Source organism: Schistocerca piceifrons, chromosome 5 (assembly GCF_021461385.2).
Source record: "Schistocerca piceifrons isolate TAMUIC-IGC-003096 chromosome 5, iqSchPice1.1, whole genome shotgun sequence".
Taxonomy (NCBI): domain Eukaryota; kingdom Metazoa; phylum Arthropoda; class Insecta; order Orthoptera; family Acrididae; genus Schistocerca; species Schistocerca piceifrons.
Genome location: NC_060142.1, coordinates 474,576,345 through 474,593,069, shown reverse-complemented (window position 1 = coordinate 474,593,069; position 16,725 = coordinate 474,576,345). Strand labels below are relative to the sequence as shown.

Below are 16,725 nucleotides of genomic sequence, written 5' to 3'. Positions count from 1 at the left end.
GTGCAAATTTCGACAGTATCTCTATGGAATGCCATTCACAGTTGTTACGGACCATCATTCACTTTGTTGGCTGACAGGTCTTAAGGATCCAACAGGATGACTTTCCAGGTGGGCACTGTCTTCAAGAGTGTACAAAAGTGGAAGAAAACACCAAGATGCCGGCCGTATCTCAAGAAACCATATGCAAGGCCATCAAGACTTTGATGAAGATAGTGATTGTCTCTCAGCACTCCAAGATCTCTCTATTGAGCAGAAGAAGGACGCCAAGATATCTCAAATTATGCTTGCCGTAAATCCGGTCAGAGGATGTGAAAGGACAATTTAAGATTAATTAAGAAAAACTTTGATCTGTTTGGAAAGAGGTGGCTACCAGTGATTCCTAAACATATGGCTTAGATGTTCTACAGAAATTCCACGACACACCTGAGGCCGAACATCTAGAATTTATTCAGACATACGATAGGTTCTGCAAGAGATTTTTTTGGCCAGGTTTATCTAGGAGTGTCCGTCACTGTGCCGCACTGTAGAGTGTGCCAGAGGAGAAAGGCAGTCCCTTAGAAACCACCTGGCTGACTCATACCAATTCCACCAGCTGAAACGCCTTTCCAGCGTGTTGGGATTGACCACCTTAGATTATTTCCAATGTCTGCTAGTGGCAATAGATGGATTATTGTTTGCATGGATTATCTGACACACTATGCCATTACAAAAGCCGTGAAAACAGCCAAAGCATTCTAGGTAGCCAAATTCATCGTAGAAGACATTGTATTAAAACACAGTGCCCCCAAGGTTGTTAATTACGGAACGAGGGAAGTTTTTCAATTGAATCTTGTGACAGAGAGGAACCATCAATGCAACATTACTCATAACATGACGACTACCTACCGTCTGCAAACTAATGGGCTTACTGAATGCCTTAATAAGTCCTTGGCCAACATGCTATCAATGTTGAGCAGAGCAACTGGGATGAGGTGCTACCTTTCGTGACATTTGCCTTCAACACCGCCAAACAAAACACCACAGGATTTATGCCATTTTTCCTGGCGCATGGGCATGAGGAGGAGACGACGACGACGACGGACACTGTGTTTCTGTTACATCCTGATGACATGGATGACAACTACATTGGCCAGGTGTTAACCAGAGCTGATAAAACTCGGCAGTTAGCTCGACTCCGCATGCTGCAGGCTCAAGAAAACGATTGCCGAAGGTATGACACGAGCCACCACCCTGTTGTCTACTAGCATGCTGACAATCTCTGGATCTTCACTCCTGTTCAGAAGGTTGGTCTCTCTGAGAAGCTCCTCAGGCAATACTTTAGACCCTATAAGGTTGTAAGACAGTTGTCTGATGTTACTTGTGAAACTGAAGATTTCGACCCCGACACAAGACTACGAAAGATCAGAGATACGGTCCATGTCCTTCGAATGACGCCCTGTAAGGATCCTGCAACCCAGGGTAAATTCGAAGCTCCAGCGACAGGCAACAAGCAACAAGCAAAAAGGCAATGAAGAACATAGCAGCAAGGGAAGTTCTAAGAAGATTACCACCAGGGTGAACATCAGTCATTGGGAGTTTGAGTATGCAGGACTAATGACTTGTTCCCAGACTAGGAGGAGGTAACACCAAGATGCTGTTCTCTTAAGGAGGGAGCAATGTCGCAGAAGAAGCCAAGTAGCACAGTCGCCGTAGTGTAGTGGTTATGATACTAGATTGTTGCATGGAGGGTCACGAGTTCAGAAGTCACCTGAACTAAAAAAAAAATTAATTTCTATATTCGATTTGAGTACATTCTAGAAGTATCCACAAATGGCAAGAATCATTGTACTGGAATGTTCTGTAGCTGTATATATACTGTATGTGTTCTGGCTGGAGGCAGTTTGCTCCGCACTCTTGTATGTGGAAGTACTGAATAAATCTTCATTAAGTGAAGTTAGCGTTTGTCTTTCATCTACTTACACCTTCCTCTACATGACAATATAGCGGAAGTCCATGGACACCTTCTGAAGACCAAATTGATGTAACGGTTGATTAACATTACTTTATTCTCAACAGGGAACTCAAAGAAAAACGGGCTTAGAGTGTAGATGCTTATGGAACTATACCACACACTCAGATAAACCAGGAGCAGTGGATGTCCATGCACAACATGTGATGGAGTAGAACACTATAAGCAATAGTTCTGTTCTGTGTGTTCGTGGCACCATGCAGAGTAAGATTATTCTCTGACCACAAGTCTTCCATTTCCATGCACCCAAAAAACCAGAGGGCAAAGTCATGGTGTTACACCTGATCTTGGGGCTTCATTCTTCTGGACTGTTGACCAGGGGGGAGACAAATCACCACAACACAGCTGGAGCACGGGCAGAAAAATTTACGGCACACCCTGTTTAGTCGGGTATAGGTACAGCAACTTCAAAAACTGCCATGGGACTGGGCTGCTGCTGCTGCTTCCTCCTCCTCCTCCTCCTCCTCCTCCTCCCCTCCTCTCCCCACTGCACCATTTATTTGAAGGGTTTAGGGAAAGACAATGGTAACTGAGCCGTGCTCCAGCTCACCTTGGGGCCATTGACAGGTTGGCGTCGTGTATTGGAATTGTCACCTCTCATTTTCTTAGTCTGTTCACTGGTGCACACTTTGTCTGTCCATCAGTGGCAGCAGCAGTGCTTATCGATAGCAAATACTGTGGTACTATCTCTGGAGCGACCTCTAATATTTCTGGGTCGTCTTGTGTCAGGAAGTTTGCTTAAGACGGAGGAGCAGTGAGGTCCGCACAGCGCCAGTACTCGACAGGCCTGTGTGTATCTAGTGTGTTTGAATGAACAGTTATTTTAATGCTGTCTGCATACTGCATTTGTGGAGTGGTTCCTTCTGCCTTTTGGTGTTTTAAAAGCCAGATTCTGCAGACGCAGTCCTCTGTCGCTTCACCCTTGCCTGAATTATTCCATCATTTTACTGGTTATCAGATGTTAGGTGGATAAGGTAAGAGAGTTAGTTCGAGTCGTAAACTGTCCCTAGTTCGAGTCGTAAACTGTCCCTAGTTCGAGTCGTAAACTGTCCCTAGTTCGAGTCGTAAACTGTCCCTAGTTCGAGTCGTAAACTGTCCCTAGTTCGAGTCGTAAACTGTCCCTAGTTCGAGTCGTAAACTGTCCCTAGTTCGAGTCGTAAACTGTCCCTAGTTCGAGTCGTAAACTGTCCCTAGTTCGAGTCGTAAACTGTCCCTAGTTCGAGTCGTAAACTGTCCCTAGTTCGAGTCGTAAACTGTCCCTAGTTCGAGTCGTAAACTGTCCCTAGTTCAAGTTGCCATCCTGTTACTTGAGCATAACACTTTGCTGCCTGTCTCACTGCTTACACAGCTGTAGGGACTTTCCTCAGGTCAATCCTTGGAGCACTGTCTGTGGATCACTCCCTTCTTCATTTGGTCTGATTGTGTCAACTGTCTAAAAATAATATTTTGTTTAAATTATTCCTATTGCTTGTGGCCTTCAGCCAATAAATAATTTGAATTCTCCTTAATAAGGCCTTCAGCTGTCACTGTAGTTTGTGTTACAGTCCTTTCTTTTTTTTTAAAAAAAATATTGTTTTAAAATATTATTTCCTTAAATAAATTATGTGTTTACTGTGCAACCCACAGTAACCGATTAGGATCTGTCCACACCTTTTCCTGCCTTCCATAAGTCCCACGTATCAGTACCCATCAAATTTGAATTTTTCAAACCAAGTACAGCAAGACAATGGCAAACCTAATCTACACCAGGAAGTGTAACGAGTTCATCTTATTGATGACAGATGGCAGGACAACAAACTATGTTTATTTGCTTCTGTGGGAATCCACATACACTGGTGAGAAACATTGGTAACGCATAAATTCAAAATGGAGGCAGCAGCAGATTGCAGTGAGGGAAGTTTGTTTTGATGATGACAATGATCCAGATTTCAATTTAAATGAGGAGATGGAAAATTCTACTTATATTAATTCTACTACAAGTCAAGTCAGTTTTGTTTCCCACATCATGTTGTTGTCTGCTGGTTACCATTGTCTTTATGCTAGCTAGTTAGGCTACATATTTTATTTCCATATTCAACTTTTTATAAGATCTTTATACAAAGATAGAGTCAACACATTTTTTACTGTGTTCGCCACAGCTAGGGAGGCAATATCTATCGTATCCCTAGTGAATTTAAACCTTCCTAACCCTGTACACCAACAGCTACTTCATGAAAAATCAATACACATCACCAAGTGACAAACAGCATACTGATGTCTTAACATTAAAAACTGCACACACTGGTTGCTTACGGCACCATATTTTAAGCTGGTGGCAGGAAGTGGAACTATTAGTTTTTCAGCACACTCTGCAAACACATTGATTTATGAACATACCTACAATGTTTCTGCATCCTTATGCTGTTTGCACTGTTGCACTCTGAATGCCTACAGTTTAATTATAATCAAGCAGTGCTTGAGTAAATTTTCACAGAATAATGGCAAAGGATTTTTATGATCGCTCTTTGCATTATCCTCAACAAATAGCTAATGATATCCTACACATGCAAAAAGGTGAACAGAAAATACTAGATTTCTCTCAAACTTGTCATTCCCTGGTAATGTATTTTGCCTATGTTTGTACCAACAAGTACCAATAATATGCAGCTGCCTGTCAGGATTTTCGAGGCTGACTGTCAGAAACCCAAATTCCAAACTCAGTTAAGAATACTTTGTTGGAAACCATAATGACAAGCATTCATTACAGTTACTCAACTATTTTACACGAGAAGAAAATTGTTGCTATTTCGACTACTTTATCAATACCTAGCTGCAAACTGATTTTTTCCTTCTTAAACACTCTTTAAAACTATTATGATTGCATATAGTGTGACAGTAAATCAAATACTAAAACGGAAGTGTACTAAGCAACTGTAACAATCAATTTTTCATTAAACTCTGACATAAAAAAACCACACAAATTGGTCAATGGAAAATTGAGGATGGAATTTAACAACATTATGAGAAAGAAAGTTGCTACTCATCATATAGCGGAGATGCTGAGTCACAGATACACACAACAAAAGGACTCTCAGAATTGAATCTTTCCACCTTTGTCCTTCGTCAACAACAACAACAACAACAACAACAACAACAAAACACACACATCACACGCAACTGAAACCACGCTGCTAGCAGCTGCACCAGTGCATAATTGGAGTGGCAGCTGGGTGGGGGTAAGGAAGAAGTTGGGGCAGGGAGGGGAGGAATCTTATGGTGGGGGTGGCCGACACTGAAATACCGCAGGTTAGACAGAGGGCAGAGGAAAGATGGGGAGGGGGGGGGGGGGTAGTGGAAAAGGAGAGAAATAAGAAGACCAGGCGTGGTGGTGGAATGACAGCTGTGTAGTGCTGGAATGGGGACACTGAAGGGGCTGGATGGGCGAGGACAGTGACTAATAAAGGTTGAGGCCAGGAGGGTTACAGGAATGTAGCATGTATTGCAGGGAAAGTTTCCAGGGTATCACGTTGGCAGTGTGTTCAGCAACAGGGTGGTCCACTTGTTTCTTGGCCACAGTTTGTCAGTGGCCATTCATGCGGACAGACAGCTGGTTGGCTGTCACGCCTACATAGAATGCAGCACAGTGGTTGCAGCTTAGCTTGTAGACCACATGACTGGTTTCACAGATAGCCCTGCCTTTGATGGGATAGGTGATGTTAGTGACCGTACTGCAGTATGTGGTGGTGGGAAGATGTAAGGGACAGGTCTTTCATCTAGGTCTATTACGGGGGCATGAGCCATTTGGTAAGGAGTTTGTAGCAGGGGTTGTGCAAAGATGGTTGAGTATATTGTGTAGGTTCAGCGGATGGCGGAATACCACTGTGGGATGGGTGGGAAGGATAGTGGCAGAACATTTCTCATTTCAGGCTTCACCTGGTCCTACTAAACCCAACGAGCCACCTTCCTAGGTGTAGATCTCCACCTCAAAGAAGGCTACACCAGCACTGACCACGAGCAATACCTCCACTTCGACAGCTGCCATCTGCTCCGTACCAAAAATCCCGTTCCGTACAGCCTAACCACTCGTGGTCGTCACATCTGCAGTGACGAGCCATCCCTCTCGAAATATACAGGGTCTGACTGAAGCCTTCACTGACTGTAATTATCCTCCCAACCTGGTACAAAACAAATCTACAGTGCCTTATCTTTGAAATTTGAAAGTGTTATTGGTGTACCACTGAAATACATGATAGGGTAATGTACATTTACACTTGGAATTGTTTTGTTAGTTTTAAATTTAAAATCCAATGCTGTGCTACTGTTAACTAAAAATTATGTGACTAATGGAAACTTTGTTGTTGAAAATTGCGAACATATGTTTCTCAGATAGCCTTGTGCTGTTTCTTCATATATGCCTATACCACTTTCTTTTTAATGAACTATTATGTAAACAACAGCCATATATAGATCTTAGATTTTTTTATTGCAGTCATAAGTTAAGAGCCTCAGAATGCAAAATGGACTTATAAATGTAAATAATATAAGAATTAATTTCTGGTACTGCAAACTACAACATTTAGTTAATTTCAGGTGTGACAAAAAGATTGTGACACGCTGAAAACCTGTTATGAAAACATGAAAAGAAAACTTCAGAAAGACCTTGCAGAAGAGAAGATGGAAGTGTATAAAACAGGTGGGGGGGGGGGGGGGGGGGACATACCCAAAAAACCAAGATCCATGATCGGGCTGAACTGTTAGAAATTGTTGGTTCCTCAATGAAACCCTTAACAAATGCATACAATTCCAATGCGCAGTTTAGTATGATTGTGGATGTTGTTAATATGGAGTGCAGTGCAGTGAGAACACACCACCTGCTTCAGTTGTCGAGTTAGCAAACTGCACACAACCTAGCACTTCCCACACACATGACGTAATACAAAGTAAAGAGACATCAAACAATGTTCTGGTGAATGTGACCCAGCTGCAGTCTGTTTCGCAGTCTCCTGATCCACCCAAAGAAAACATTTTCACGCCAAAAAATACATGGCATCCTCGCAGGATGCCTGCAAAACCAGGCATCAGGTTCAGGAACAATAATCGAAAAAGTGTGCAAGAAGAGAGTGGAAGTACTGGAGGCCCAATTACACATGATGAAGGCAGAACATAAGGAGGAGCTGAGGATTAAAAATACATAAGTAAGCTACATGTCAGTTGCACGCCTGTACCCATAATATTAGGTGCCAATTTCTACTTAATTGACTTAACAATGAGGTAGACTGTTAATGAATCAAAATAATAGTAATAAAGCGTCCTTGTTACTCTAACTTTGAAATGAACATATGTACTCTAACAGTTATATACATGAGGCCCAATGTAATTATGTTTTGCAATATTTACACCAGAAATATCCTAATATATTAAATTATGAGGGGAAAGTGCTCCAAACCATAACTGTGTGTGCCATTTCCCTAGTAATACTCTTCACCTGGTAATGTTTATAATGGGAACCTATAACTTTTATGACAATACAATTTGTAGCGAGGCATTTTGAGAAATACATTGCTGTGATGGGCACTCTTTTCTGCAAAAATAAATATAGCATATATAGCTTTCCTAGCTATACTCTGCACCTGGTAATGTGTATGGTGGAAACCTGTAACTTTTATCACAACAGTATTCGTAGACAGGCATACATTGCTAATATGTGCACTCTTTTCTGCAATAGTGAGATTAGCATTGTGTGGCTTTTCTAGCAATGGCCTGCATCTGTTAATGTTTATAATGGCAACCTACAGCTTTTATCACAACAGAATTTGTAGCAAGATATTTTCAGTAATGCATTCCAATGATGGGGAACTTTATTCTGCTGTAGTAATCCTAGCATGTGTGGCTTTCTTAGCAATACTCTGCGCCTGCTAATGTTTATGATGGCAACCCATAACTTCTGCCACAACTGTATTTGTAGTGAGGCATTTTTCAGTGGCACTATGCTGTGACAAGGAATTCCCCTCTGCAAAGGTGAGCATTAAATACACGAAAAAACTGCATTGACATCTGTGACGGAGGGAGGGAGGGAGTTTTCCTTTGTAATAACTTAAAGTATTACACTTCTTACAGACAACCCACAGCATTATGGTTCCACTTTCATATCTTCCGAGGTAGCACACTCCTTAACTAATTATTGTTCTTGCACTGATCCCCAAAGTATTAGACATTGCTGACAAAATTCCATTGCCTTTTGTAGCAATGAGAACTTGTTTTTGATGGCAATTTCTAATCACAAATTTGTCTTCAATTTCATGTATTTTTTTGATTCCATACAGTTGTACATAATATTGTGTAAAGTGCTGCTACAGGCATGACTGGCTAGAATTAACAACGTAATTCAATTCTTTGCACAGTTTGTCATTACATCAAGATTTACATAAGTGATCTGGGCTACAACCTTATAGCCACACACACTTATGTTTGAAGCAAATCATGTTGTAAATAAAGAGTAGTGATTAATATGGAAACAATTTAACAACTAAACAATGCCAAACTCACATTTCATGTTATTACACAAATGATTATTTTGTGCCTATGTGTTTACTGCATATTCACAAGTTTAAGCTAATGGGTGATAAGACTGCATTAATAGTGAGCAGAAGTGCAGTAAAATAATCTCTAATCTGAAAGGTTCTCATAATAATGAATGTGCTCTCTTTAATATTGCAAAATTGTTGGGCATTCACATATTTGTTGTTACAGTAGGAAATTTAAGAGATAACAAGTTTGTTTGTGTGGCCATCCTCCGCAGCAAGCATATAAATACTTGTTTTGCAAATCAAACTGCTTTTTCCTGCTGCTAGGCAGTTTGATTTGCAAAACAAGAATTTAAGAGATGTTTAGGATCTATAGTGAACATAATACAGAACTACCCATTATATTTTATTCCGTTTGATTTTACTCTCACACTCTCTAAATGTAATGGAGTCATTAGTTCTCAAATTTAAGTACATAGACAGAAACTGAACATATATATAAATAACAGTACTGCATTGCTTTCACAACCAATGTGATACAAGAAATATATCTTTAATAATGAATTATCAACAGTTCCACAATAAAAAAAAAAAAAAAAAAAAAAAAAATCTCTCAGAAAAGCAGCAGCTGGGTAATTGTCCGTAGGCAACATATCCTGTCTCTGGCATGCCTCAACCTCAAATTTCTCATCACACACCCAGTTCAGTGAATTCTTTTATGTTCCCTAGATAACGGAAAAAATAGATTACATGCTGAAATAACCGGGAAAATTAAAAATACGGCAGAATCCCATAACTATAATCATAATTTTTCCATTCTGAACAATATCTGAATTTATGTTACCTTATTGGAAATGTTCATTAATTATAGCACTGCGAACTGCTTTTCCTGGTAATGTATCATCACGATACATCTGCTGTCCAGGTAGCACAGGTTCGTTACCTTAAATGTTGGGGCCTCTCTCATCTTTTAACCAATTTAAAAGTCGAGAAATTTCTGGATCTTCTCATGGTTCTTCACTGCTTGTACTCCTCGCAATATTATGTAAGAAAGCTGCATCCACTATTATTGACATTGTTTTCTGCGGATTACATCTTATTCCTACAGATGATATGGGAAATCATCTCTTCCACAAGCCGTATTTTCTCTCAGCAGTGTTTCTAGTTTTAATATGAGGCCAATTATATAGATGCTCTGCTTCATTTTGCGGATTTAAAAGTGGAGTTAAGAAGTAGGATCTACATGCACAACCACTATCTCCCAATAAGTGACCTTGTGGTATTTCTCCATTTTCAAATTGTGCTCTTTGAGCATAGTTGAGAAATATGGTACTGTCGTGCACAGAGCCTGGCCATCGAGTGACAATATCTCTTATTAACAAATTGTGATCACTAGTGGTTTGACAGTTAAAGGAAAAATATGATTTCCTATTGTGGAAAAGTTCCGCATTATGTTCTCCAGGAGACTGAATTCTTATATGGGTACAATCCAAGTTACCAGGAATGCCAGGAAATCGGTCCAATTGACTAAAACCGTACATCACAGAGCGCACTTCTCTTGTAGGAAATTTTATAAAGCAAGGAGACATTGATGCTATGATGTCCGATACATCACTGATGATTCGTTGTGCTGTTGTACGATGTACGTTACTGTTGTCCCCAATAAAAATGTTGAATGCACCTGTTGTATATGCCCTTAAAGTAATCAAAAGTCTGTTCATTGGCAAAAAGGGGTTATTCTGATCAGTAGGAAATCCGAACCTATAATTAATTTGGTTTAATAACCACCACACTGTTTCTTTCGACAGACGAAATCTCTCTTCAAACTTCCTGTCACCATAATCTTGAAAAGGGTTTCCCCTTTCCAAATCACTCCAACACAGTTTTGGTCATGTATTAAATGGTCAAGGTATAACAATTCTTCCTCAATGCCATCCATATCATCAAAATGCGCCACCAGCTTAATAATGTATGCTTCTAAAACTGCGGTTATGTCTAGAAAACTGGGAAAGAGCCCCAGTTAAATCTTACCATGGTCGATTCCCTCATTTAACTTAGATTGACGTTGGTGCACTAGAATTTTGCGTTGAACAGGATTATATATTGATTTAACCACAGTTAACTGTTAATCGAGATTGGTGCACTCGGCCATGTGAGTTGCTCTAGAGAGAAGTTCCAGCAAATCATGCAGAAAGGCAGTAGTGCAACTAAGCATATCCGTATGCTCTGTTAAATGGATTCCTAAAAGTGACCTCCAGATGTATCCATACAAGAAGACTACTTCTCAGAAGTTCACTGCAGGACACAAGCAGCAGGGACTACTGTGTGTACTGGACTGAGGAAAGAGAAACTCTCAACAAAATTTGGTTTTCAGATGAGGAGGATTTTTATTTGGATGGTGTGGTTAAACTAAATTTACACTTTAGGGCTTCTGAAAATCCCAGAGTGCTTCATGAACAACATTGCTCTGAGGTTTACAATGTTGGTCACAATTTCCTTTCATGGTCTTACTGGACCTGTTTTCTTTGACAAAACCAAACAGTGCACATTATTTAGCCAGATTGAGATGTCTTGGCAACAAGAAACTGTTGTTCAAAGCTCCATCATTAATATGATGGTAATGATTTGGATGCTGCTATTACAATGGTTTTAAGTAAAAGACTAAACACTGCAGCCAAGCCCAAGGTTTTACCAATCCCTCCATTGATCAGTGCCATTGAATAAGCTGTTTGACCTCTTTCTATAGAATCAGCAGAAGAAATAAGAAGCGAAACTTGTCAAGCAGTTATGAAAGCTTACCCACAACGAAGTAACATGTCTGTGACAGAGGGGGCTGCACTACGTAAGCTTTGCCAGGATACTGAGATGATGGTTCTTCCAATGATAAAGGTAATGTCACTGATTCAGTGTCTTGTGACAACTATCATGATAAAATGAACAATTTACTGTGTGATAGCACATAAAAGAAAATCAGTAAAGAACCCACCAACCAAGTGGTAAGGAAGGCTGCTTCACTTTAAAACACATGCCCTTTCCACTAGAAGTTGTGCAAAGACTTAAAGTGGTGCAGTTCCTCCGAGGCTTTATGGACTTCCAAAGATCCAGAAGAATGGAGTTCCTCTGTGTCCGATAGTAACATTGGCCCTCCAACCTATGACTGTGCTTAACATTTAGCATCACTATAAAGGCCTCCGTTGGAAAAATGTGCTCATCATGTGTGTAATTCTGAGGACTACATTGGCAAATTAAAAATCATTCAAACTGAACACTTCTGATACACAAGTCTGTTTCGATGTAGCGTTGTTGGTCATGAAGGTTCACTTTTGAGACTCATCATTTCTCATTGGCAAAACCTTTGACAAAGAGATTCCATAAACGAAGTCACTTCACAAAGACATCTATATTTGCATTTGTTCTGAACTCAGTGGTATTTAAGAAAAGGTAGTGACTCTTGACTGTGCTGTAAACAGAAAAAATGGATTCACTGCCATAAACATTAATCAAAACAGGAAAACTTTGAATGGAATCATTCAAATCAACCCATCAAGGGAGGAGGAGAGAGAGAGAGAAAATAAATGAACAAAGAACACCACAAGTAAAGTGACATTCACAGATTTATGACTCAAACCCATTTTTTAACAGTTTAGAAGCACAGTTCACTGAACAGCTAGTACTAATTCAATGTGCTGTAAAAACTAGGAGTCACAATATTAATATAACATTAAAGAAATGAGTCTGCTACACTGTATCAATTTCCATCATTAAGGTAAGATAATGTTCTGGGCTCTGGTCTTAAATGGGCCAAATGGGCCCACTGCCATGTCATCCTCTGCCAATGGCACCATTGGATGCAGTATGGAATGGCATGTGGTCAGGACACCACTCTCCCAGTTGTCATGTTTCTTGACCTGGGAACTGCTACTAATCAGTTGAGGCTCCTCAGTTGGTCTGATAGGGCTGAGTGCACTCCGTATAAGACTTCACAGCAGGAAAAATCCCTGACAGTACCAGAAATCAAACACTGGTTCCCCACATGGCAGTCAGCCATGAAGACTAGTCGTCTTTGGAGACGACGACGACCACCACCACCACCACCACCACCACCACCACCACCGTACCCAGAAAATGCAACAAGAGGGTGAAATTAGTGTTCAATGCCACATCAATGATCAGATATTGGAGACTTCAGTACAAGACTGGGTTTGGGAAGGGTGGAGGATGGAAACCAGCTGAGTCCTTTTCAGAGGAACAACCCCAGCATTTGCATCAACGGATTTAGGGAACCTTGTAAAAATTGCTGATGGCCTAAAAAGGGCTTTAACTGCCATTATCTCAAATGCAAACCTAGTTTATTACCACTGCACCACCTCACTTTGAAGAAAACATCAGAGATTATTATAAATTTTGGTTATAAGGTCTGTATCATCCACTTTACCATTCCAGCCTTACATAGCTCAATTTGTATTTGTTAAGTCTGCTGCTCCAGTGTGTACAGCTCATGTTTCAAAAGGAAAATACAGCAACAGAATACTAAACATGAGATGCTCAGACACCAAGATTTGATTTGAAAGCTCACTTGGCAATGTTATGAACGACTGTGTGTTTGAGGCTACATGGTAAAACACTGCATCTTTCATTGTTTGTTCAATAAATGATCTGAAAGATAAATTTTAACAGCACTTGAGACTAGCTCATTTTTATAAATATGATTTGTTTTAAATTGATTGAAAGTGTGGGTCAAGAATTAGTGGTGGATTGGTGACAAATTATCGATCCTAATCATGTACTGAGGAGGACAAATTATCAGTTTAGTTTAATTTTTTTTTAGTATTTTAAGAATTAACATTGTTTTAGTAATTAATATTTAAAGAATTTTTCTGAGTCAAATCTTCAAACTGGTTTGATGTGGCCCACCATAAATTCCTCTCCTGTGCCAACCTCTTCATCCTAGAGAAGCGCTCACAATCTACATCCTCAATTATTTGCTGTATGTGTTCCAGTCTCTGTCATCCTCTACAATTTTTGCCCTCTACAGCTCCCTCTTATACCATGGAAGTCATTTCCTGGTGTTTTAACATATGTCCTAACATTCTGTCCCTTCTTGTCAGTGCTTTCCACATACTCCTTACCTATACGATTTTGCACAGAACCTCCTCATTCCTCACCTTATCAGTCCACTTAATTGTCAACATTTGTCAATAGCAACACATCTCAAATGCGTGGATTCTCTTTTGTCCCAGTTTACCACAAAATGCTGTGCTCCAAATGTACATTCTCAGAAATTTCTTCCTCAAATTAAGGCCTATGTTTGGTACTAGTAGACTTCTCTTGGCCAAGAATGACCTTTTTGCCAGTGCTAGTCTGCTTTTGATATCCTCCTCTCTCCATCCGTCACCGACTATTTTGATGCCTACCTATCAGAATTCCATAATTTCATCTACTTCATGACTATCTATCCTGATAAGTTTCTCACTGTTCTCTTCAATTTGTTTGCTTTTAGTTAGTTAATAATCCTGTTCAGTTTTCTGTAACATTTAAGTTCATTTCTGATGTACAGATTTCACATTTATAAATCTTAATTGAGGTCCGTTTATTACATACTACCATCCAAATAATAATATTAAAATCATCACTTCTTATGAATGATACACACTAAATTTCATATCTTTCAAGTTCTGTGTTAGTTCTTTAGTTATTAAGATATGAAGCTAGTAAACTATGCAAAGTTTTATTTTGTTTCTCTTACTGAAGGAATCACTGAATAAGTGGAATTGTTGATGAAATGAATAAAAAACATTAGTATTTTAACCTATGCTTAGTAAATATTTATAAAATTAACTCTAATTCTGGGAAAAGTATATTCTGAACTGATTTCTCAAAACATACAGTAATAATATGTCATTAACATACCTTTGAGACTTGTGCCAGAAGCCAGAAGTAGGAAAAATGGTTGATTGGCTAAATCATATGTCTTGTTGTTCGCGTAAGTCACCACTTGCCTTCTAAAGCTGCAGTAAACTCGACCATTGACGTAACTGTGATTCACTAACGTAATTCCTTCAAAAGGCTGTAAATTAACACAGCAATGAAGTACTTAATTGAAAAGGTATGAGTGACCATTTAAAACAAAAAATTCTAGTATAAACAGGCACTAAAATGTATACCTAAAGAGCTATGACCACTAGCTTATTTTCACTGCTCTGTGAAACATCTCTTCTACTGAAGAAGTGCCCATAGCTCTTTGCGCAAGGAATGGCATGGACAAGGAAGGTATGAAAGCAGAAGTCTTTTGCTGGAGTATTAATGAGTTTTGGTAGAACTCTATGATTATTCATAACATTTTGTAACCACACAGTACCTTATACAGTAAGCTAAAACAATATATACAATATCTAAATTGGGTATTACATGCAGTTATAGAGCTTCTTTTGTTGTTAAAAGCTTTGCCTACATCAGTATGCATGTGTATAGATTCACAAATACAGTTTTACATATTTGTTTTTATAAGTATCCTATCATGTTATGTATATATCCAATAGTTAAGCCATGTAAGTAATAAATTCTTAGTGTAGCGTAACTTACTTTTCCATCGCGGAAATTGGCCTTGTCGTTGGGAGCATTTGATGACCTGTATGCTTGAACAGCTGTATTAGTGGCATCATAAACACACTCCACAACACTGTCGTCACCCTGTAATTGAACATTATATATGTGACTGAAATTTATTATCCAATTTGCATTTATATTAAGTCTCATGTACTAGACATACATGTGAATAAGGCCTCAAATTCACTCACTACCTCATAAAAATGACATTTTAGTGCTCACCATAATTCCATCATCTGACAAGCCAACAGCAACATATAAAGCACTATCTGCCATCATTTCAAATTCATAATCTTCTACTCTATCAAGAACCGATACCATCATACTACAACTTTTTGTTGCAAGACATTCACCAGGACCAAAGCAAGCTTTTGTTGAGCCACAGCCTTCATATATAGGGTTTGAAGGTTCTGATATCTGTATGGAAAAAAAGGGAGCCAAACAAAGTCAGGTATCTTGCTATATTTTTATTATTAAATTATCTGTTAATAGAAGGTCAACATACTGCTTTAGGATCAGGAAACTCTGGTATAACTGGTATCTCTGTAGTAGACTTCACTGGATTCCTGGTTGTTGAGATTCCTGTTGAATGATCAGTTGTGACTTCTGGGTGTTCAACAACTTTCACTTCTTCTGACAAAATCCCTGTCCAGTAAGTCTGGAAATCTTGCACAACAGTGGCTCTGAAAATTCAGAACAGAAGATATTTGAAAAAACTAACAATACTAACAAACTATAATTAAAAATGAGTACCATAACAGCCGACCGAAGTGGCCACACGGTTCTGGCGCTGCAGTCTGGAACCGCGAGACCGCTACGGTCACAGGTTCAAATCCTGCCTCGGGCATGGTTGTGTGTGATGTCCTTAGGTTAGTTAGGTTTAACTAGTTCTAAGTTCTAGGGGACTAATGACCTCAGCAGTTGAGTCCCATAGTGCTCAGAGCCATTTTTGAGTACCATAACCGTTAGTTGTATGAAAATTTTATCCCTAGTATGTACAGCTTTTCACTAAATATCCCTGACAATTAATATAATGTCGTTTGTACAATTTGCATACATTTTCATAAATTAAACTCACAGCACAAAGATAAAGCTGCTACAGGACACTTGAGTTTATTCCCAACAGGCTGCTGCAGAAATGCTAATGATCAACTTATAATATCATCAAATGGTATAATAGTAATAAGCAGCTTTATTTTTCCTCATCTTTGTTATAAAAATATACTATATAAGAGCCATTATAAAAGAAGAGCTACAAAGTAATAGATGTTTAACTCTACAAATGTATAATAGACAATTTAATCTTCCCTACCACCAAGTTAACAATTTTGTTTAGTGGCGTGTATTTTACTTTGTTACTGACTAAATACAGTGTCTTACTTAAATATTCATGATTACAATAACCTTAATGAATATTCCTAAGTTCTGTAATCATGAAAGCCATTATAAATTACTCACCGGAAAACGAATGTTTTTATGTCTTCGTCTGGTGCTGTCCACTCAAAAGTTAAGGAATTCTTCTTTGAAGCATCCTTATGAGTTACTGCCGACTGAAACAAGTCATTAAGCAGAACTGTGTATCAGAAAATCAGTGGAAGAAATGGAAAC

At 39.1% G+C, this 16,725-nt stretch overlaps 1 protein-coding gene across 2 annotated transcripts in view; it reads right to left on the bottom strand.

The window, feature by feature from the left end:
* The window catches only part of LOC124798127 (putative ferric-chelate reductase 1 homolog), a 377,440-nt gene that overhangs the window by 32,736 nt on the left and 327,979 nt on the right, over window positions 1–16,725 (bottom strand). For both annotated transcript variants that reach the window (XR_007016922.1, XM_047261386.1), the window contains exons 3-7: window positions 16,576–16,667; window positions 15,623–15,800; window positions 15,340–15,534; window positions 15,094–15,201; window positions 14,422–14,578 (exon numbers count right to left, since the gene is read on the bottom strand). Coding sequence is in view for 1 of the 2 variants with exons in the window: in XM_047261386.1 (XP_047117342.1) it covers window positions 14,422–14,578; window positions 15,094–15,201; window positions 15,340–15,534; window positions 15,623–15,800; window positions 16,576–16,667 (730 nt within the window). In the remaining variant the exon portion in view is untranslated. The remainder of the gene's footprint in view (window positions 1–14,421; window positions 14,579–15,093; window positions 15,202–15,339; window positions 15,535–15,622; window positions 15,801–16,575; window positions 16,668–16,725) is intronic.